At 48.3% G+C, this 22,061-nt stretch overlaps 1 protein-coding gene across 17 annotated transcripts in view; it reads right to left on the bottom strand.

The window, feature by feature from the left end:
* Positions 1-4,078: 4,078 nt before the first annotated feature.
* Positions 4,079-22,061, bottom strand: part of CLASP1 (cytoplasmic linker associated protein 1) — a 267,247-nt gene continuing 249,264 nt past the window's right edge. For all 17 annotated transcript variants that reach the window (XM_038564898.1, XM_038564899.1, XM_038564902.1 and 14 more), the window contains 3 exons: positions 18,179-18,385; positions 16,464-16,580; positions 4,079-7,227 (listed from right to left, as the gene is read on the bottom strand). In XM_038564898.1, coding sequence (XP_038420826.1) covers positions 7,141-7,227; positions 16,464-16,580; positions 18,179-18,385 — 411 coding nt within the window. In that variant the 3' untranslated portion in view covers positions 4,079-7,140. The remainder of the gene's footprint in view (positions 7,228-16,463; positions 16,581-18,178; positions 18,386-22,061) is intronic.

The following is a 22,061-nucleotide window of genomic DNA, read 5'->3' as shown; positions in this document are numbered from 1 at the left end:
CTGTGTCTTGTCTTGCTATTAGGAATCAGGCTACCTCCAACACTCACATTCGTCTCTACAACTATCATGTCTAGGTTTTTCTAGGGCATGCCTCACGAGCGGGATGGATGGGTGGAAGGTACATGAATGTTCAACTTTACAAGAAAATGCCAAACTTTTCCAGAATGGTCAGACTGCTTCTCTTCATTTTCTGGCTAGTAGAAGTTGAAAGACTCGCCAGAGTTTGCAAAGATGAAAAATGAAGGAAACCAGCATCAGGACCCAGAACTGACCCCTAAGGCCAAGCTCACTCCTTCACTTAACTGGTTTCATTGACCACCGGACAAAAAGTAGTGGCCAATACAACCTGCTGGGCTGGGGCCAGGGCACTTTTAATTTTTAAGTGACTTGCAGATATACCACGAGGTAGACACCACTGGCACTCTGCCATTCAGAGAAGCAGCAGAGAGGAAGAGTTTATGCCCTTGACCCCAGGGACACAGAGCTAGGACTGGGACCCAGGCAGCGTAGCAGCAGCAGCTGTGTTCTTATGTGTCATGGAAGGGCCTGTGAAGTCCTAGAAAGAGCTCTAGGTCATTGGGCACGCCCTTGCAATCACATGCTACTCAAGGAACTGCAAACTAGTCATTCATTCATTCATTCATTCATTCATTCATTCATTCCTCATCATGAACCAGCACATGGGCTGTATTTGGAATACAGATGTAAATGAGACAGGCCCAGTTCCTTCCCACAGGTATGGGTGAAGCAGACAAATAACCATACTAACAGATATAAACATCAGGTAAGAGAAGTAAAGGGACTAACTTAGATTCTTCTCCAAAGAAGTAATGACCTGGCATTTAAGCTGAGACATAAGGTACCTGTTAAAGTTACCCAAGGGAAGTGTGTGTATAAGTGTATGTTGCTTGTGTGTGTGTGTGTGTGCATGCAGGGGTGGTGGGCCTTATAGGCCACATTCAGGATTTTCCAATGTTATCCGTGTGTGTGTGTGTGTGTGTGTGTGTGTGCGAGTGTGTAGCTACTGCAAGGTCTGAAAGCAAAATAACACATCAAATGAACGTTCTTAAGAATACCAAGTGAGGGGGCCCCTGGGTGGCTTAGCGGTTAAGCATCTGTCTTTGGCCCAGGGTGTGATCCTGGGGTCCCGGGATCGAGTCCCACGTCAGGCTCCCTGCACGGAGCCTGCCTCTCTCTCTGTGTCTCTCATAAATAAATAAAATCTTTTAAAAATAAAAAGGAAAAAAAATAGCAAGCGGTGTAGCTTTAGGAGGGAGGACAGAAGGCAGGAGGGGAGGGGAGGAGAGGATGGAGCAGCCCCTCTGTGGCTGTGCAGGGGGAGAAGAGGCGGTGGTCCCCGGGAGGGGAAGGAGGTGGGAGCTTCAAGACCCACTGTGGACATGGGGCTCGCTGTACCTGGGAGCTGGGGCAGGATGAGGGAAGGGCCTGGCGTCAGCATCCGTGTAGGCGGAAGCCACCGAAACGGAGAGCAGCAGGTTTGGGAGACCAGCTGGAAAGTCCGACCGTACTCCTCCACCCGCCCTCAGGACACGGCAGGCGTGGGCGGGGCGGGGGGGCGGCAGGTGGAGGAGTACCCCGGGGAGAGGCCGCCTGAGACGCTGTGGGGGCTCAGGGGCAGCGGGGCCCCCACCCCCCCAACCCTTCACTCCTCTGCTCCTTTTACAGATTAAGAAATTGAGGTCATCCTAGGCTGGAGTCATTTGGGTCAAGTTCCAGACCCTGAAACACCCGAGTTGGGTTCAAGATCCAGACTTCCAGACTTCCTGCTCCCAGGTGGGCCCCTTCCCCCTCCCAGGCCCGGGGAGCAGCGCGGGGGTGGGGGGGTGGGGGGGTGTAGGCACAGTGCAGACGCCGCAGGCCGCAGACGGGGAGGTGGGAGGCCAGAGGGGGGGTGCTGATGGGTGCTGGAGCTGGGACACCTGGTGCCCCCAAGCCCTCGAAGGCAAAGGTGGCCAGGGCGGCCAGCAGGCCGGGGACAGAGGCAGGGGTCCCCCAGCTGCTGGGATCGTGCCTGCAGAGGGGCCCAGCGCCCCAGTCCACCCCCGGCCCCCGCACTGGCAGCAGGCCCCCGCCTGAGGAGGGCACTGGTGTGGAAGCATTTTAATGTTTTTTAAATACATAATCTGGGACTAGATGCCCGTTCACATGACCTTTGTCCGTTCTTGCCTGGAGCCACTGAAGTAGGAGTTAATAAATACTGGAGGGAGCCGAGAGGCCAGGGGGTGCGGGCGAAGGCTCTGCGGGGACAGCTGTCCCCTGAGCTGGGGGAGCTTTGGTCTGGCGGTGGGGGGGGTTGTTTGCCCCGGACACTCCTGGCTCCCCCGCGCTAACAGCACCCCGCGCCCCTCCCAAAGTCCTAGGCAAGAGGCTAAGCTGGACAGTCACCTCATTACCTGTAAGGCCGGCGACGGCCCGGCCAGCACGCCGAAGCCCCGCGCTGTTCGCCGCCATCCCGGACCAGCAGCAGCGGCATCACCTGGGAGCTTGTTAGAGATGCACGTCTCGGGCCTCCCCCTGCCCCCGCCCCGTAACCCTCCCAGAACCCGCTTCTCTGGGGTGGCGCCCAGCAGGCTCCTCACAAGCCCCCTGGGGGACTCCAGGAAAACCGTGGTCAGGGTGGGAGGCAAGGGAGGCTGGGAAGACACCTGCTAGATAAGGGCAGGGCCTGGAGTCTTGCCCTGACATTTGTCACCATCTCGTTGAGGCTCTTCCTCATGACTCAGTCCCCCTGTCCTGGCCATTGAGCATGACAGCACGTCCCTTATCTGCATCACGAACTGGTGGAAAAACCAGGACGATGCTACGTGGGAGAATTCTCCCAAGTTGAAACGCCAGACTAGTAGTGTTCCTGCTGCGTGTCTGCTCCACGTCCCACACCCTCGCTAGTGACCTGAGGAGGTCAAGGGCACTTGCGGGGTTCAAATCAGGTTTCCATCTCGGGAGCCTTGGATGGGATCAGGGAATCCCGGACCCTTCCATGATTGAGTATAAAACTCAGTGAGTGCAAAGGTGCGTGCTGTGGGACAGAAGAGCCGTCAGGCCCTGGCAGCCACGAGCGTGGACCCCAGTGGGCCTGGAACCCGCCGCCCCCAGCCATGGCCCGTGAGCCTCCCACAGATGGCAGCCGGCGAGAGGCCGGGCAGTGGCGCGGGGTCAGAGACCGGACCCGGAGAGCTGCCCCCTGCCTCGCCGGACCGTCTGTCCCCCTGGGGATTTTCCACATTCGCCATCGAACGGTGGCGCGTGCAGGCAGCTGGCGGGTGGCCTCACCCGCCCCGATCTCCCTCTGCGCCGCAGGGGGCGGGCCAGGGGCTGCGGCCCCTACCCCACGCTGTACCGGCAGCTCCCCTGACCTCATCGCCACGAAGCCGCACGGTCCCACCCGGAGGCAGTTCTCGTTCCGCCTTAAAAATGGATCCACTGGGGGGCAGCCCCGGTGGCTCAGCGGTTTAGCACCTGCCTGGGATCGAGTCCCTCGTCGGATTCCCTGCATGGAGCCTGCTTCTCCCGCTCCTTCTGCCTGTGTCGCTGCCTCTCTCTGTGTCTCTCATGAATAAATAAATTAAAAAAAAAATGGAACCACTGGGGCGGCGGAGCGGAGACTGGCCTGTGTGGGTGGGTGGGTGGGGGGCTCAGAGTCATGGGTGGTGGTACTTGAGGGGCGTCATGGGACACAATGGGAAACTCCCCATCTTTTTTTCAGTAGAAAGCTTCAAATAAGTGGATCGGTGCCCTTGGGTGCCCTGCACGCGTTCCTCCCAAGCCCATGGGCCCCCTCCTTCCCAGCCCTTCCCCGAGGCCCAGACCTGCCCCCACCCGAGCCGATGTCTGAGGTCCCGGAAGCTGGCATTGCCCGTCTCAGCCAAGCCCACCTGGGGTCTTTCTGCTCAATCCTTCCACTCCACAAGGTGGCAGCTCCCGAACACACCAGGGCAGGTGGGACGTTCTTCCCAGAGACTGACTTGTTGGCACCGAGGAGAAAGCTCCCGTGATGGAGCCTCAGGGAGACGGGATAAGCCGTCTACAGGGAGGAAATAGACTGCTCCGACGCAAGAAACTGAATTAAGTTTCATTTATTCTAGGGCAAACTCAAAAGGGTTTTTTTTTGTTGTTTTCTTTTTTAGCAAATCCTAGCACATTATTAACAAAAAAAAAAAAATCTGTACATTTGCCATGATACACTTGAAAGTGAAACAAATAAGATATAAATACAGATATGGATGTAACATGAAAAGCCCCCAAAAAACAAAAACAAAACCCAAAAACCCAACCTGGGGGTATGGGGACCATGCGTGTGAACACAGTGCTGACAAAACTATTTTGGTGGCTGATAGTTTTCAGAGCGTTTTTTTCTCATTTCCAAACATCATTGTTAGCAAAGTCCTGGTGGGATTCTACAAAGTCCTTATTTGCTGTTAACGTGTAGTATTATGCTTGATAAATAAAGGGCGGCAGGGAAAGAAAAGGACTGATGAGACCAGAATCAGCTGCATCACCTGCACAGGGGAGGGTAAGCCAGTGGGAGCCACAGGGAGGCAGTCCCGGGCTGCCCAGTAAGGCGCACGCAGCCTGCATACTCCAAGGAGCTGCGCGCCCACCCTGGGCCTTAGCCCGCCGGCCTGTGCCACAGCCAGAGAAGCAGGAGCCAGGCACACGGGCCCCAGCGGGAGGGCCGCGTGGGTCCCTTGGGGGTCCTGGATGGGCGGGTGAAGAGGGAGGCAAACAAAGTTTTGCAGTTTTGGGGTTTTGCTCTTTTGTGGTGTTTCGGCTCAATGGGAGGCCTGCAGGGAGGCGGCGGCAAGGCGAGGCAGCGGCTGCTGTCCGGAGGGCGGCAGCGGCGGTGGGTGCGGCTCCCTCCCCGTGAGGTGGTGGTGGCATGCGAGTCTCCCCGGTGAGGGCAGCGGTTTTGATTGAGGCCAAGAGACCTGTCAGTGATTGTATCTCTCTCTAGGTCGGGAGGTTGAAGGTTGGGGGAGTGACATTCAAGGCTAGCCCTTTGTGAGTACTATGAGGACATTCAGCAATGTTCGAGATTCTTCCCAACTGCAGGCAGTGGGGGGACCGTGAGGCCACGGAGTCCGAGAGGTCAAGGAGAAAGGTCTTTCCAAACGGGTCAGGTTTTGTAAAAGAACTCATAAATAACCTAGCCAGAGTGCACGTTTCTACAACAGAGGAGGAATCAAAAGGTGCCCTGACTCACTTGTTGAGTGTAAAAATGAAATCTCATTAGTGAAATATTAACAAACGGTATTTATCAATGAAAGTAAGGCCTGGTCCTGCTATGTTCTGAGCCAAAAATAAGTCAATAATATTCAACCACTTAAAATGCACCCCTGAAGTTCCTTTGACAGCAGCAGTGGGGTACTTCCCTCCATGTGCAAGATACCCCGATACACACACACACACACACACACACACACACACACTCACTCTCTCAGTGAAGGCACCCTAGCTTCACTGTTCCTGAACCTTCAATTTCAGTGCCTAGTTCCAAATAAAGTATCGAAACTAAATTCCGAAGGAAACTGAGCGATGCGCGCTAGTGTTACAACTTCCAATACACGCTGGAGGCTGGAGGCAGAGGGCTCCACGGAGGTCAGCGGACGCCGTCCCAGCCTCTGCCGCTGTGCTGCGGGCTGCAGAGATTCTGCATCAGGACAGCAAAGACCTTCTTAAAAAATACCACCAGGAGAGGCATTTCCCTGAGGGAAAAACCAGTTCCAGGGAGAGAGAGGATAGAAGGCTTTGTGATGGCATCAAGGATTTCCATTTGGCTTTAAGAATTTTGTTCAAAATGTATTTAACCAGATTCCAAATCTATAGTTCCTTTTACTGGAACAATCAAACCCTTGAGAAAAATTTTTGAGAAGGGTAGTTTCTCTGGTACTTTCTCATTGGAGAAAAGGAAACAGATTTTAAAACTGGATTCCAGGTCCTGCTTCTCTGCAATTTGCCGGCTGCCAAATTACTTTTATCTTAAAGACTATTTCAACCAATGAGCCAGGAAGTACTTCTGTCCATACAATTAAAAAAAAAAAAAAAAAAAAAAGACTCTGATACCTGGTCTCTCTGGACTTTTCTTTGATCTTAATCCCAAATGAAACCGAGAAGTCAAGACCAGGATGGCAGAGCTGCCACTGACCAGACTGACTAAGAACACTCCAGAATGGAGCAGCTTAGGCAGAGGCTGGGGGTTGGAGAAAGACAGATGGTGCTAAATCTGAAAATCCAAACCACCAAGCGCTGGGGGGTGGCAGAGGCCCTGTCTGCATAGTGTCTGCCCAAGATCTGACTAGTGCAACACGCGCGCGTGAACACACACACATACACACACACCTCCTCTCGTACCTTCCATGCTTCATTAAGGGCCATGTTAGGCACCCATGAGTGGACGCTACAGATTTACCTTGATTTTTTGTGTTTGGGTTTAAATGAAAGAATTCTTTCAACTGGAAGCTGCAGGTGGGGCCAGCACGAGCGGAGCGTTCGGAGGGGTGGGGAGCCCGTCCTGGAAGGAGCCTGCAGAGGGTGCCCCGGGCCTCCAGTCTACATAGTGTACAAGCAAAATCCCATGCAGCTGTTACAAAACCATCTCCAGGCTTTTCTCTTCTTGCCAAGACTTGACTCCTGTTCTTAGTAGGTCTCACGATACAACTGAAAGACGGATGATCCTTTCCTGGCATCATAAGCCAAATCCAGGAGGAAGTAAGCGAAGACGAGAGAGAAGCACAAATTAACAGACCTCCTCAAATGTGATTAACTAAGAGAAAATGCTACTTTCTACCAAGTATTGGCTAGAGAGCTCTGATTTTTTAAAACTGCACCCCACACACATGGTTTTATGGTCTCAGCAGGCTGTACAAAGACGTGTTTAAGTATGGCTCTTTTCTTTTTCCATTCGTTTTGTATGAAGACTGCAATACAGGCCTTGCTTCCTTTACATTCAATACCAGTAAGATTCTACACAAAAGCTGGAAGGGACCAAAATACTGATTGTAATAAATATTTGCGGGCCTCCTTGTACTGACTGGGCAGCCGATGAGGGGGAAGGTGGGGGAAGGTCTCTGAGAGGCACCACCGATTGCTTCTAGGGCTACACGAAGAGACTCTGGCGCGCCATTAGCTGTGTGTGGACACATCAGAGGAGGAGCTACTGTTGCTGTTCGTGGTTTGGGCCCTCTTTATATATAAGTTTAGTAGCTTCATCTGCAAAGAGAAGACACAAACACATTAGCAAGAGGAAAGCAATCAGAAAGTAGACAAAAAAAAACAAGCCCAGGTGACAGTAAGAAAACAGCACATCTCTTAGTTGAGAAATTCATTATACGAAGATTTTCTGAGGGCCTACTACTCGTGCAGCATACACCTGCCAGGGCCAGGGCCACAGCGGCGGGAGGAGGTCAGAGTCTAGAGGAGACGAGTGGCACCAGGTTCTCATGAACAGAATGAAAAGTGTTACTATAAATGGGTGAGCCACAAGGGCTCCCGGGAAGGAGGTATGTGACGGGCAGAGGCACATCTTTGAGGGGCGACTGTGGCCAGTGGCTCCATGAAGCTGGTGGGGAGCAGGGTGCAGGCCCATGCTCCACAGGCATCAGGTAAAGCTGAGCAAGGCTACCAGGTCAAGCCTTCTGAGCTTCACATCTTTGCTGAAGCTGCTCCTTCTGCGTGGCACACCTCTCTCCACCCCCATTTCAGCCGCCTAAAGCCTGCCGCAGTGTGCTCATCTGGACACACGCATTCCTTTCTCTTGCCTCCTGTGGCATGGGTGGGCACCTCACTGCACCTCAGCTTGTGCTGCTTTATGCTGTAGTTAGCAGTGCCCCCGTGTGCTCCTTCCAGCACGATGAGCCCTCCTTGAGGCCAACACCATGTCACGGAATCACATCACCTCGGACAGGCACGGTGCTTCACAAGGAAAGGGGTTTTCCTTTTTTTTTTTTTTTAAAGATTTATTTATTTATTTATGATAGAGAGGAGAGAGAGAGAGAGAGGCAGAGACACAGGAGGAGGGAGAAGCAGGCTCCATGCCGGGAGCCCGACGCGGGACTCGATCCCGGGACTCCAGGATCACGCCCTTGGGCCAAAGGCAGGCGCTAAACCGCTGAGCCACCCAGGGATCCCTGAAAGGGGCTTTCCTATCCGAGATCTCATCTGTTTTCAGCATAAGCCCCCAGGACCCTCCGAATACATAAAAAAGTGCATAATGTGGTAGGTTTTCAAATGCTTCTTGAATGCTACCACGTTAGTATGTCATGTGGACAATCTACCTAATCCTATTAAGAAAAAGAAGCAAGTGTTTGTAGAAGTGGAACACCCATAAGAATCCCACATAACACACGACTTACACGATTGAGGGGATCACAACGTATTTCCTATCCACAGCTCTTTGCCTGCCTTGCTCTGAACAGGCCATGAGGCTGCGACAAATATAAGCCAGCCTGGGGGGAGGAGAGGTGGCATCCAGGGGCACCCAGGAAGAGAGGCTCGGTGTGGTGCATGAGAAATGGGGCCCCTCAACGACAACGGGAAGCAGAACAGCAACTGTATGGGGTTCCCAGGAGAGACTAAGTCTCCCTGACATATTACTCAAAGGTGTATGTAGAGAAAGAACTAAACCACTGTGTTGTGTGTTTTCCCACAAAGGGAGTCAGCAGTAAGCATCTGAGGCTCACTGGTTCTGCTCCACAGTCCAGGGCAGCGATCTCCTCATGTGAGTACCTGTACTGCTGCCTTGGTCTTTTTTAACTGAGTGGAGTATGGCTCAGTTTGCTTTTCCTTCCTCATTGTTTAAAATCTTAAACCTTTTATTTTATTTAAAAATCTTTATTTTTTTTATTTGGAGAGAGAGAGAGAGAGCACGTGCACGAGTGGGGAAGGGGCAGAGAGAGAGAGGGGGAGAGAGTGAAAATCTCAAGCCGACTCCCTGCTGAGGAGAGAGCCAGACCCAGCACTTGAACCTGTGACCCTGAGATCATGACCTGAGCTGACACCAAAAACTGGATGCTCAACCGACTGAGCCACAGAGGTGCCTCTGAGGGGAGTGCCATTATTTTACATGGGGATTCTAATGTTCTAAGGGTAAACCAGGTTCAAGGGAAACCCTATTCATCAGACAAAGTGCCAGCCTGAGGCATACCAGATCCGGCAGTTCTAGAACCAACTCCACCATGAACTAGTTGTGTGACTTCAGGCAAAACCCTTTATCAGCCTCAAACTCCCCTCCTGCAAAATGAAGAAGAGTAAGAACATGTCCACATACCTCCAGTAGCTCCTTAATCAGAAAACAAGTCCTCCGAACACCCCTCTCCCGTTCCTCCCCGAGCTATTCCCGAAATGCCCTCCTGCAGTCTACTCCTGCCTCTCCCTCTGCAGCTCAGCCCCATGCTGCCAAGCACCACAGTTTATTTTTTACTTCCAATGAAGATGGTGAGACTCCAGTCAAAAGACAGAACTTGGGAGGATGAGTTAGGAAAACATGGCCCCACTCTAGGCTGTCTATAAGAGACTCACTTTAGGGAAGATACAATGAGGCTGAAAGTGAAAGGCTGGAAAAAGACACCTCATGTGAACCATAATGGAGAGCACAGGAGTGGCTGGGTAAAATACACTTTAAATCAAAAAACTATAGGAGACCAAGAAAGTCCTTCTATATTCATAAATGGTCAATATACCAAGAAGATACAAGTACAGACATTTAAGCATATAGTATCGCGCCAGCAGAATATAAAAAGAAAACACCTCCTGCCTCCTCCAGGAGGCCTTTGCCTTTCTTCCTGCTCCACCGGGCCTGTGACCCAGCCCCTGGGTCAGCTACATGCTGGTCACTCCTGGGCTGCTCTGCCGGTGGTTCCTCTGTGTCAGTCCTGTCCCCAGATGCATTTTATGCTACCCTGCGGCAGGACAAGATTTTGCTTTTCCCACATGCCTTAGTGGTATAGTGAAGAGAGCAGCTCCCTAACCCATACTTGTTGAATCAGCATTTGTAAAGAAGAAAAAAATGTTCTAGAAGCCAAGACAGTTCTATTTCTGTGAAAGGCTGGTTAAAGAGGAGTTACTAAACACTGTTGTACTTATTTGAAGCCAAAACCACTGAAGTATCTGCTAGCAAAGTCCAGAAAATAAGTGCAAGTATAAGAAAAAGATGTTCATAGAGTTAATGACACATATGTGTTCTGTAGCTCACAAGGAGCTTTCGTGGATTCTCATATTTGAGCCTCATAAAGATCATTTGAGGGAGGCAGCACATGTTCTCCTATCTTATAAATGAAATCGCTGGCATTCACTTGCTCTGTAAATTGGTATAAACTCAAATTACAGACTGTTACAAACTTAGGATGTCAGATGTAATCCCCAGAGCAACCACTAAAAAAACAGCTAAAGAATATACACAGAAGGAAATGGAAATGGCTCAGTACACAAAGAAAGCCTAAAAGAAGGCAGTAATGCAGAAAAATAAGGACAGACACAACTCTATGGCCTATAGAAAACATATGCTCAAGTGACAGAAGTCCCTCCACCTCAGTAGTTACTTCCAATGAAGATGGTGAGACTTCAGTCAAAAGACAGAACTTGGGAGGATGGGTTAGGAAAACATGGCCCCACTCTAGGCTGTCTATAAGAGACTCACTTTAGGGAAGATACAATGAGGCTGAAAGTGAAAGGCTGGAAAAAGACACCTCGTGTGAACCATAATGGAGAGCATAGGAGTGGCTGGGTAAAATACACTTTAAATCAAAAAACTACAGGAGACCAAGAAAGTCCTTCTATACTCATAAGTGGTCAATATACCAAGAAGATACAAGTACAGACATTTAAGCATATAGTATCACACCAGCAGAATATAAGGAGAAAATGCTGATAGAATTGAAGGGAGATGGTTTTACAGTAAGAGCTGGAGACTTCAAGATTCAGTTCTTAATAATGGAGAGAGTAACCAGAAAGAAGACAAGGAAATCAAAGACTTGCATGCTACAATGAACCAACTAGATCTAACAGACACATCCAGAACATGCTACCCAGCAACAGGATACAGGTTCTTCTCAAGCACACACAGTCCATGCTCCAGAACAGGCTGTGTGTTAGGTCACAAAGATAGTCTCAACAGATTTACAAAGAGAGATCCCACACAAAGTGTCTTCTCTGACCACAACTGGACGAAGTGCGAAGTCCGTAAGACAAAGAAGACTGAAGAATTCCTGCATTTGTGGAAACCAACCAACACCCTGGTAAACAGCCAACGAGTTGAAGAAATCACCAGGAAAATCAAAAGACAGCTTGAAGCAAATGAAAACAAAATACAATGTACCCACACTTACAGGACGTGGTACACCTGGCCAAGGAAGGAAATGTGTAGCGCAAATGCTTAGGTTAAAACAGAAGGAAGAGCCCATAGCAATCACCTAACTTTACATCTTAAGGAACTAGATAGAGAAGAATAAATTAAACTCAGAAGGAAGGAAATAATAAGGGTTAGGACGGAGATAGAGGAAACAGAAAAACAACTGAGAAAAAAATCAATGAAACCAAAAGTTGGTTCTTGGAAAAGAGCAACAAAATCGACACCTAAGAAAAAAGAAGATTCAATTACTAAAATCAGAAACAAATGTGGGGACATTACTAACTCTAAATAAAAAAGATTGTGAGAGAACACTATGAATAAACGTCCAGCAACTAATTAGATAACCCAGATGAAATGGACATATTTCTAGAGAACTTCAAACCTATCAATGCTGAATCATGAACAGAAAATGTGAACAGACCTGGAACTAATAAAGAGACTGAATCAGTAATCAAAAATCTCAAAATCTCATAGGTGGTGGTGGCCCCGTGGCAGACACAGAGATGATCTTTGTGAAGACCAGGTTGGGCAAGACTATCATTCTCAAGGTTGAGCCCAGTGACACCACCAAGTATGTCAAAGCTAAAATCCAAGACAAAGGAGGGCATCTTGCCCCACCAGCCTCAGATTTTTATGGGTAAACAGCTGGAGGGTGGCTGCATTCTCTCAGACTACCATATCCAGAAAGATGTAACCCTATACTTGGAGCTTTACCCATGGGGTGGCAACATGGAGCCTTCTCTCCCCAAGCTGGCCCAGAATACAACTGCGACAAGACTATCTGCTGCAAGTATTCTGCTCACCTGTACCCCTGCTTCACCTGCTGCAAGAAGTGTGCCACACCAACAACCTGCACCCCAAGAAGGTCAAATAAGGCCCCTCCACCGGCTCTTCCTTTGCCTGCAGGGCCATCTCTTGCCAGGACCCCGAGGCCCTGGGGCCTCACTAACGTTTCCCTTTCATTGACTGGAGCAATAAAACAAAAACACAAACACAACAATAAAAACTTCTTACAAAGAAAAGCCCTAGACCAGATGGATTCACTGATAAATCCTACCAAACATTTAGCAAACACCAATCCTTCTTAAACCTTTCCATGAAATCGAAGATTAAGGAACATTTTCAAACTCATGCTGTGAGATCAGCATTGTCCTGATACCAGAGCCAGATGAAGAACAGAAAACTAACTACAAATCAATCTTTCTTATGAACACCGATGTAAAAATTCTCAAGAAGAGCCTCGCAAACTTAATGCAACAGTGTATTATTATTTTTTTATTTTTTAAAAAGATTTTATTTATTTATTCATGAGCAACACAGAGAGTGAGAGAGAGAGAGAGAGAGGCAGAAGCAGGCTCCATGCAGGGAGCCCAATGCAGGACTCAATCCCGGGTGTCCAGGATCACGCCCTGGGCTGAAGGCGGCTAAACCGCTAAGCCACCCGGGCTGCCTTCAACAGCATATTAAAAACAGTATACACCATGGCCAAGTGGGAACTGTTCCTGAAATTCACCGATAGCTCACCCTCACCATATGAAAACCAATCGACATAATATACCACATTAACAGAATGAAGGGAAAAAAAAAAAAACCCACATGATCATTTCAACTGATATGACAAAATTCAACACCCTTTCACATAACAAAATTACTCAACAAACTAGGAATAGAAGGAAACTGCCTCAACATATCAAAATCTACATATGGAGAGCCTACAGTGAACATTATGGTCAATAGTGAAAGACTGAAAGCATTTCTTTGAAGATCAGAACAAGAAAAGGAGGCCGACATTGCCCACTTCTTTTCAATACAGTATTAGAAGTTCCAGCCAGAGCAATTAGACGAGAAAAAAATAAAAGGTCTCCACACTAGAAAGAAGCAAAACTGTCTCTATTCATAGATGATGAAAGATCTTATATGTAGAAAATCTTATGAGTGGATAAAGAAGCTGTGGTCTATGTATATAATGGAATATTACTCAGCTATTAGAAATGACAAATACCCACCATTTGCTTCAACGTGGATGAAACTGGAGGGTATTATGCTGAGTGAAGTAAGTCAGTTGGAGAAGGACAAACATATGTTCTCATTCATGTGGGGAATACAAATAATAGTGAAAGGGAATATAAGGGAAGGGAGAAGAAATGTGTGGGAAATATCAGAAAGGGAGACATAACGTAAAGACTGCTAACTCTGGGAAACGAACTAGGGGTGGTAGAAGGGGAGGAGGGCGGTGGGTGGGAGTGATTGGGTGACGGGCACTGGGGGTTATTCTGTATGTTGGTAAATTGAACACCAATTAAAAAAAAAAAAAAAAAAAAGGAAACAGCACTGTACAGCCAGTACAACAAGCCCTATCAATTATGGGGTGATAGATGTCTCAGTTGGCCCTAATCTCTGTAAGCAAAATCTTGTGGGTAAAAGGATCAATTCATCTGACCATGATTCAAAAGCATTACTACCTCTTTGAACCCTGTATGGTAATAAAAATTTCAGTTCAAGAATTAAAAAAAAAAAAAAAAGAAAAAAAATCTTAATGATTCCTCCAAAAAACCGTGCTAAGACTGATAGATTCAGTGAAGTAATAGGATATAAAATCATTAGTTAATGGAGAAAGGGTAGTCTTTTAAAAAATGGTGCCATAGAAACTGGATGTCCATATGCAGAGAAATGAGATTAGAAGCATTACCTAATGCCATACAAAAATTAAGTCAAAATAGACCAGAGACCTGCATGTAGAAGTTAAATTATAAAACTCATAGAAGAAAACATAGGGCAAAAGCTTCACAACACTGGATGTGGCACTGATTTCTTGGATATGGCACCAAGATCACTGGCAACAAAAACAACAGAGCAACTGGACTTCATAATTTAAAAATTTTACGAATCAAAAGACAAGGATTAGTATCCAAAATGTACAGAGAACTTCTAAAACTCAACAATTAAAAAAAAATTCAAAAATGGACAAAGGACTTGAGTAGACATTTCTCCAAAGATACGTAAGTGGCCAACAAACATATGGCTGCCAGGCCCTGGGAAGGCTACCATCAAAAAAAAAAAAAAAAAAAAGAGAGAAAAGAATAAATGGTCAGTGGTATGTAGAGAAACTGGAGCCCTTAGGTGCTATTCTTGGGACTGTAAAAGGGCACAGCCACCGTGGTAAAGTTATTATAGGATTCGGTAATTCTAGCCCTGCACAGATACCCAAAGAATTGAAAGTCAGGTCTCAAAGACACATTTGTACACGCATATATACAGCACTACTCACAACAGCTACCAGCTGGCAAGAACTCAAGGGTCTGTTACAGAAAAATGGGTAAGCAAGCTGTTGTGTGTACATATATTGGAATATTTTTCAGGCTCAAAAAGGAACAACATTCTGGCACATGCTACCACATGGATGGACCTCAAGGACTTATTCTAAGGGAAATAAGCCAGTCACAAAAAGACAAATGATTCCACTTTTATGAGGCACCTGAGTAGTCAAATTCATAGAGACTGAAATAGAATGGTGGTGGCCAGGGGCCAGGAGGAGGCAGTAACAAGGAGCTGTGGAAGAGTGATCTGATACGCCTGGTTACACAGAGAAACAGGAATTCTTTTTGTTTCTAGTCTAGAAAACTGAGGCAGACTTACCACTATGTCTATCAGCAACCAATTTTTTTGTTGTGGAAATGCATATAAGAATCTACAAAGTTTATATTAACACACCAGAGCTATCACATCTAATGCCTGCAGGATGAATCGGGCTAGCAAAGCAGAACAGTGTGAGGGCCAGCCTCCCTAAGCCCTGTTAGTGGACTCAAGCTGTAACTGGCTCTGGGACAGGTTTGAGAAAACACCTGTATCTTCTCAGTGCATGATTAGAGTGGTCAACAAGGTGATGGGACAGCTGCCTTACACAGGAAAGTGAAAACTTCCAGACAAAACTGGGGTCTGATATTATTTGGGGATGAATTTTAAAAATCAAATTCTCTTTGTGAATACTGTCTTCTAGTCCCTCACGGCTGGTATTTTTCAGATCATGGCTAGGGTAGGGATCAGTGAGGAGCCTTTTTATAGGAGGAAAGGAAAGGAGAAAGTGGCAAATGGAATCAAGGAAGCTCCCAGATCATTTATGCGCACCTGCCTCACTCACACCTTCTGACCTAGCTGCGTATTTCTGCCTGCAGGAAGAGTCAAGTGTCTCTCTTCTTCTGGGTCAGTAATTCTCCAGCAGGGGTGGTGATTCTGTCCCTACCAGGTCATGTGGCCACATGGAGACTTCATGAGGACTACCACAACTGCCGGCTGGGGTGCTACGGGAATCTACAGCTGGCAGGCAGGAGTGCTGCTCATCTTCCTGCAATGCCCAGGACAGCCCCAATAACAAAGTGGCCCGAGATGTCAGTAGTGCTGAGGGGTAAGTCCTGTTTGGAAAGAGGCAGGCAAGCTGTCTGTGCCAGAACTCCGGGGAAGCAAGGCTCTGGCTGTGATGCTCACCAGCTAAGCAAAAGAAACAGCCCTGTTTGGAATGAACTCCATGTTGACATACTTTCCTCCCGTGCAGTCCCTGGAGCAGCCTTGCCACAAGGCCGGAGGCCGAGGCCGGCAAGGCCCAGGAGTCAAGCTGCTACTCCTGCCCTTGCCTCTCCTGCCAGAGTTCGGGGTACCATCTGCTCTCACCTGGCAGGCTCTTCAGATTTTCAGTTTATTTTTAAACCAATAAGCACTCTAGACATTCTCATCTGCAATGAGCCAAAAGGTCTTGTGTTCCACATCCTGCCCCTGATTGTAGAAAACTCTGAAAGAACATGAGAGGCAACAGAGTGAGGGAAGAGCCTGGTTGCTGGAGCAAGAGCTCTGTGTGCCCTTGGGCAATTAAATGCAGGATAACTGTCCTCATCCCACAGAGATGTTGTCGTGAATGAATGCACCAACACATGTGAAGCGCAGACAACAGTATCCAGGACTTGGCAAGCAGACGGCGAGAGCCTGCTGTCATGACTGTTGACGCCCACAAGGGACCCAGGCTGTATGGTGGCCAGAGCTGCAAACAAGCAGGTTCATGACGGCTGGCAGAGCCCAGGTGTGCCCTCGGCCCATGTAACACTATACATACCTTGCTCCCCGTGAGCTGGGCAAGGTGAGGTTTCAGCTCTTCTCCAATTACGGAATAAATTGCCACTAAGCAAAACACGCTGGCCTTACGCACACTACTTTCGGTGTTGTCATAACCCTACAAAGTCAGAGGGGACACAAAAAGGAAATGAGATCAAAGATCCGCTTGACAGGCAATGTCTCATCAACATTTCCACAAATACCCTCATAGTTCAACCTTGGACTCGCTGTTGCTAATATAATAACCACGACACACATGAGATTTGCCATGGAACCCAGAGAGAGCTCTCGCCCCACAGAGGTCAAAACTTAATAGAGTCGAGAGTGAGCTGGTTCCTGGGGTTGGAAGCAGAGGTTGACAAGTGGCACCGTGGTCTGCTGGTGCTGCTTAACATGAGCTGCCACAGCAGCACCACCCAAAAACCATGCCAGAGAGAATGGGAAAGGAAAGCAAGGAGGAAACATAGCTTGCTTCTTTCACATTTCTCCCAATGGGTAACGTAAATCCTTTTTTCCCCCTAAATTTCATTTATTTTTTTGAAAGAGAGAGAGCACAAGCACAAGCAGGGTAGGGAGGAGTGGAGGGAGAGGGAGAAGCAGGCTCCCTGCTGAGCAGGGGTCCAGCCCCGACCAAGGGGCTCGATCCCAGGACCTGAGATCATGACCTGAGCTGAAGGCAGACACTTAACGGACTGAGCCACCCAGGCCCCCTCTCCACCTCCTGGTTAAAGCAAATCTTGTGTGAAAATCCCTTTTAAGAAATAAGAACTGCATCCCTCGCTCAGGTGGGCAGAACCTCTGTGCCACCCAAAGATGGCTGGGGACGTCCATCCTCTACAACTGGGCCTCGATCTACCGTCAGCCTGGCCTCTGACTCACACTCAAATGGGGACTACCTGCTGTTCTCCAAGCAGGCCTGAGGAATTTTCTGTCTATATGTAAATTCCCAACCCGAGTGTTCGGCAAGCAACAGCATTTATTAAATCATGAAGCTGATTTCTCTCTACCTTCCGCACTGAAATCGCACTCTCCCTCTAGGGTCTGACTCTAAACCAGCTCTTCTGTGAGCCCTTCTCTCTCTGCCACCCCAGCCTGGACATCACCCCTCGCGCCTGATCTCAGAAACCTCCACACGCACCTACAGTAAGCCGGCACCTGGTGCCACCATCTAGAGCCACCTGCATAGCTGTACTGTGTCCCACGCATGCTCAAACACCCTCGGGGCGGTGCCGCAGCACTGCAGGACATCTTTTCTCTTCCAGAGTCTAACTCAATGCCTCACACTTAGAAGGCTTTCGGTAAGTGTTTGCTAGATAGGAGAGTAAGGACCATTATCTGATCCATGGCCCACGTTGCCCAGGGCTGCGGCCCACGGATGTACAATAGGGTTTTGCTAAAGAAATGAACAACAACAAAAATAACCAAAATATATTTATAGTAAAACAACTCCTAGAGCCACAGTTCTAATCTGCCAGGAAGATCTTTCAGCTACATTCAGGGGAGGGTGCATTAGAAAACAAGAGATGTGCAAGGCGTCCAAGCCACACAGCTGCACAGCCTCTAAAGCACAGGTCAGCGCCTGCCTTTTCCTCCCTACCCCTTGAGTGAAGGAGGAGCGCACAGCCCCCATGTCCCCGGGGGGCTGGGGGGCAGTGCCTGCTCCGGACCTCACAGCCCCGAGCAGACAGGAGCCGGCCAGCCACCGGGAGGGCCCACCTGTAGCAAGCCCGGGATGATGTCGGCAAGGAGCTGCAGCAAGGACTCCTTGGCGATCCTCTCGACGACTTTGGTCTGCATCTTGATGGCAGCGAGGTTGATGGGGTAGTCGGCGGTCTGGATGATGGGGCAGAGGACTTTAATGCACTGCTCTGGGTGGATGGAGCTGGCCAGTGTGGACGCCGCCTCCTCGGCAGCTCTCACCACCTGAAACATCAGGTCCCCCACATGAGTGAGCTCCCAAAGACCAAGTCACACCATTGCCTAACTTTGGGAAGCCAAGCGACAGATTTCACCTGGTGCCTCGTGCTAACGTGGTACAAGATATAGGGGGTGGGGGGCGTGCAAAGGCAGGCATGGGGATCCTGCTAGAAACCCTGGAGAGGTGGTTCTCCAACTGTCCCCCACCCCCACCCCACTGCCCTCCCTGGCAGCAGCATTCCTGAGAACATGCCAGAAATGCAAATTCTCTGGCCCCAACCAGGACTGGATGAATCAGAAACTGGGGGAGGGGTCAGGTGGGTGGTTAATTTTTTTTTTAATTAACTTATTTTAGAGAGAAAGAGCCCGCAAACAGGGGGAGGGGCAGAAGGGGGGGGGGAGAGGGGGAGAGGGGGAGGGAGGGAGAGAGAGAGAGAGAGAGAGAGGAGAGAATCTCAAGCAGATTCCCTGCTGAGCGCTGAGCTGGGCTCCATTGATGCAGGAGGGCTCAATCCCATGAGCCTGAGATCGTGATCTGAGTTGAAACCAAGAGTTGGACGCCAGGTGCCCCCCAGCAATAAGCACTTGGGAGTCCCCCATATGGAAAATTTTGAGAGTCTCTGCCCTTTCTCTACAAGATTAGGGCCTAAAAATATAGATGCTTTCCAACAGTCCACAGGATAAACACAAAACAATTCAAAAGAAACCTGGAAGAAAAATCGGAATGGCTTCAATATTTAGGATTCTGTGGAGGTGCCTAAATGTAAGGAGTTGGGGAAGCACCGAAAGAACTCTCTGGGTTTTCCTGAGGAGATTCTTAAGGTAACTTGCTTTTCCAGGAATCTGTGCCTGTACCACATTGCCTTGCACTTTGAAAGAAGTGGGTGAAATGGAGACTTGGCCAAAGGAGCGGCCTCTGACCTCTGAAGAGATCATGATGCACTAGCATACAGTGAGCACTTGTACTGGAGGCCACCAGAAGGGCCACATGAACTCCCTGTAATAAAGACAGAAGCTAAATGCAAAACCCAGCAAGAACAAAGACTGCAGGCTCTGAGCTCAGAGAGCTGGTACCTGATCCCAGCCACGCCACTCCCCAGTACTAAACCTCAACTCCCCATCTGTAAAATGGGGATACTTGACAAATATCATTTAATACACAGTATCAAAATGTACTAGGTTTTCAGAAGAGGAAGTCACTTCTGTTAATGGCACAGAGATACATATATATATGGTAAAGAAAACACCAAGCTGCAAACGTGTGCATTTCCTTATGAAATGTAATGAAAATCTACTACTTTTCTCCTACTGCTGGCCCTGGACTGGTCATTCCACCCAGATTCTTCTCTGCTTTGTGTTCTATTTGAAACAAGTCAGCTGTCCTTAATTCAGCAACAAGATCAAGGTTTTCAGCTCAATACTTTAATCACCCCAGTGTTCTTGTGATTGAAGCCAAGACTGACCAACATGAAACAGCAGACTGACCATCTGGAAGGCATCTTCTAGACCTGGGCAAGAGTGCGCTAAGACGCCGGTGCCTACAAGCCATGGAGGAGAGGACACACGCTCTGCGTGAGGTCACTATAGGGCCCTGACTGAGGCACTGCCCCCCAGAGCCCCAGCATCTCTCTCTAGGAGGGGCAGGGGCAGATCTCAGGGCGCCACACTCCTGGCTTTGGTAAAAGACACAGATCAGCCTTGTGTTCAGCTGGGGCTATGCTGCCTTCTGAACAGGACTCGCTTCCTGGAGTGTGCCTCATCGTTCTGTGCATCTGCTCTGCTCTCAGAACAGTAAAAGGAAATCCAGCTTCTGACACAATCCTCTTCCAACAAAAGGGGGTTGAATTCATCTCATTTAAAAATAGCTATATTTAACAAGCCAACAAAAAGAGATAAAATGGAATCCTCACAATGGAGCAGTAGATAACTTGGATTGACATATATTTTCCTTGTCTTTATTATGATGGTGAGAAATCTCACAGAGGAAGACACAGACATGGCCAACAGGCACATGAGAAAATGCTCCGCATCACTGGCCATCAGGGAAATACAAATCAAAACCACAATGAGATACCACCTCACACCAGTGAGAATGGGGAAAATTAACAAGGCAGGAAACCACAAATGTTGGCGAGGATGCGGAGAAAAGGGAACCCTCTTGCACTGTTGGTGGGAATGTGAAATGGTGCAGCCACTCTGGAAAACTGTGTGGAGGTTCCTCAAAGAGTTAAAAATAGACCTGCCCTACGACCCAGCAATTGCACTGCTGGGCATTTACCCCAAAGATACAGATGCAGTGAAACGCCGGGACACCTGCACCCCGATGTTTCTAGCAGCAATGGCCACGATAGCCAAACTGTGGAAGGAGCCTTGGTGCCCATTGAAAGATGAATGGATAAAGAACATGTGGTTTATGTATACAATGGAATATTACTCAGCCATTAGAAACGACAAATACCCACCATTTGCTTCGACGTGGATGGAACTGAAGGGTATTATGCTGAGTGAAATAAGTCAATCGGAGAAGGACAAACATTATATGGTCTCATTCATTTGGGGAATATAAAACATAGTGAAAGGGAATAAAGGCGAAAGGAGAAAAAATAAGTGGGAAATATCAGAAAGGGAGACAGAACATGAAGACTCCTAACTCTGGGAAACGAACTAGGGGTGGTGGAAGCAGAGGAAGGTGGGGGGTGGGGGTGACTGGGTGGCGGGCACTGAGGGGGGCACTTGAGGGGATGAGCACTGGGTGTTATTCTGTACATTGGCAAATTGAACACCAATAAAAAATAAATTTATTAAAAAATATTAAAAAAGATAAAAATAGGTATATTTAAGACTGATTATGCTGCATCAACAGTGGAGCTCATGTCCCAATACCTGGCATTTACCACTATGAAAAACCTGGAAGGAAATGCATGAAATGTCCGCTCACTATCTCAGGGTGGTAAGATTATAGGGAATTTTATTTTCTTCTTCGTATTTTTTATATTGAAAAATGGCAATGAGCATCATAGTAACATTCATAGCAAGGAGAATGTGTTTGTAAAAATCTACTTCAGGTGTTTTTTTGAGATCAGGAAAAGTTAACAGTTCACAGGGGAGCGGGGAGGATGGGGTGCTGCATTCTAAGACCAGACAGCCTTTGTCTTCCAGAAGTGATTCTGAGCTCTGGCATGGAGTCACACTCCCTGGGTGTTTGCGGAGCCTGGTGACTCTATACGGGATATCGTTATGATCTTTATAATAACTATTCCTATTTCTGTTTATCTCCTGTTTCTGTAAGCTCTCTTCTGCTCAACTAGAAAAATCACTGTAGCTAACCATTTGCCCTCCTTAACCAGCAGAAAGATCTTTTTCCTCAACTCCTAGAATTTTTTCTCTATTCCTGGTACCAAATGTATGATGCTTTGCATTCTTGCCAACATTTTTATGTGTCCCCTTCTTCCCAAACAGGCTACAAAGACCTAGCAGACAGGGGCTGGGGCATGTCCTTTGTACCCCAAAGTACACAGTAGTAAGTAGTAAATGTACACACAAAGTACATTTATCAGGTGTTCAACACTTACCGATGACTGAATTGCATTATGTCTGTCAATATGTTCCTATTCAAAGAAGCCCCACCTTCTCGAATTCTCAAAGTGTTCTTTCTTGTTAAAGCCCTTTTGAACATTCCCTG

This window comes from Canis lupus, chromosome 19 (assembly GCF_011100685.1).
Source record: "Canis lupus familiaris isolate Mischka breed German Shepherd chromosome 19, alternate assembly UU_Cfam_GSD_1.0, whole genome shotgun sequence".
Lineage (NCBI taxonomy): Eukaryota > Metazoa > Chordata > Mammalia > Carnivora > Canidae > Canis > Canis lupus.
The sequence above is the reverse complement of the archived record's forward strand: the minus strand, read 5'-3'. Positions and strand labels throughout refer to the sequence as shown.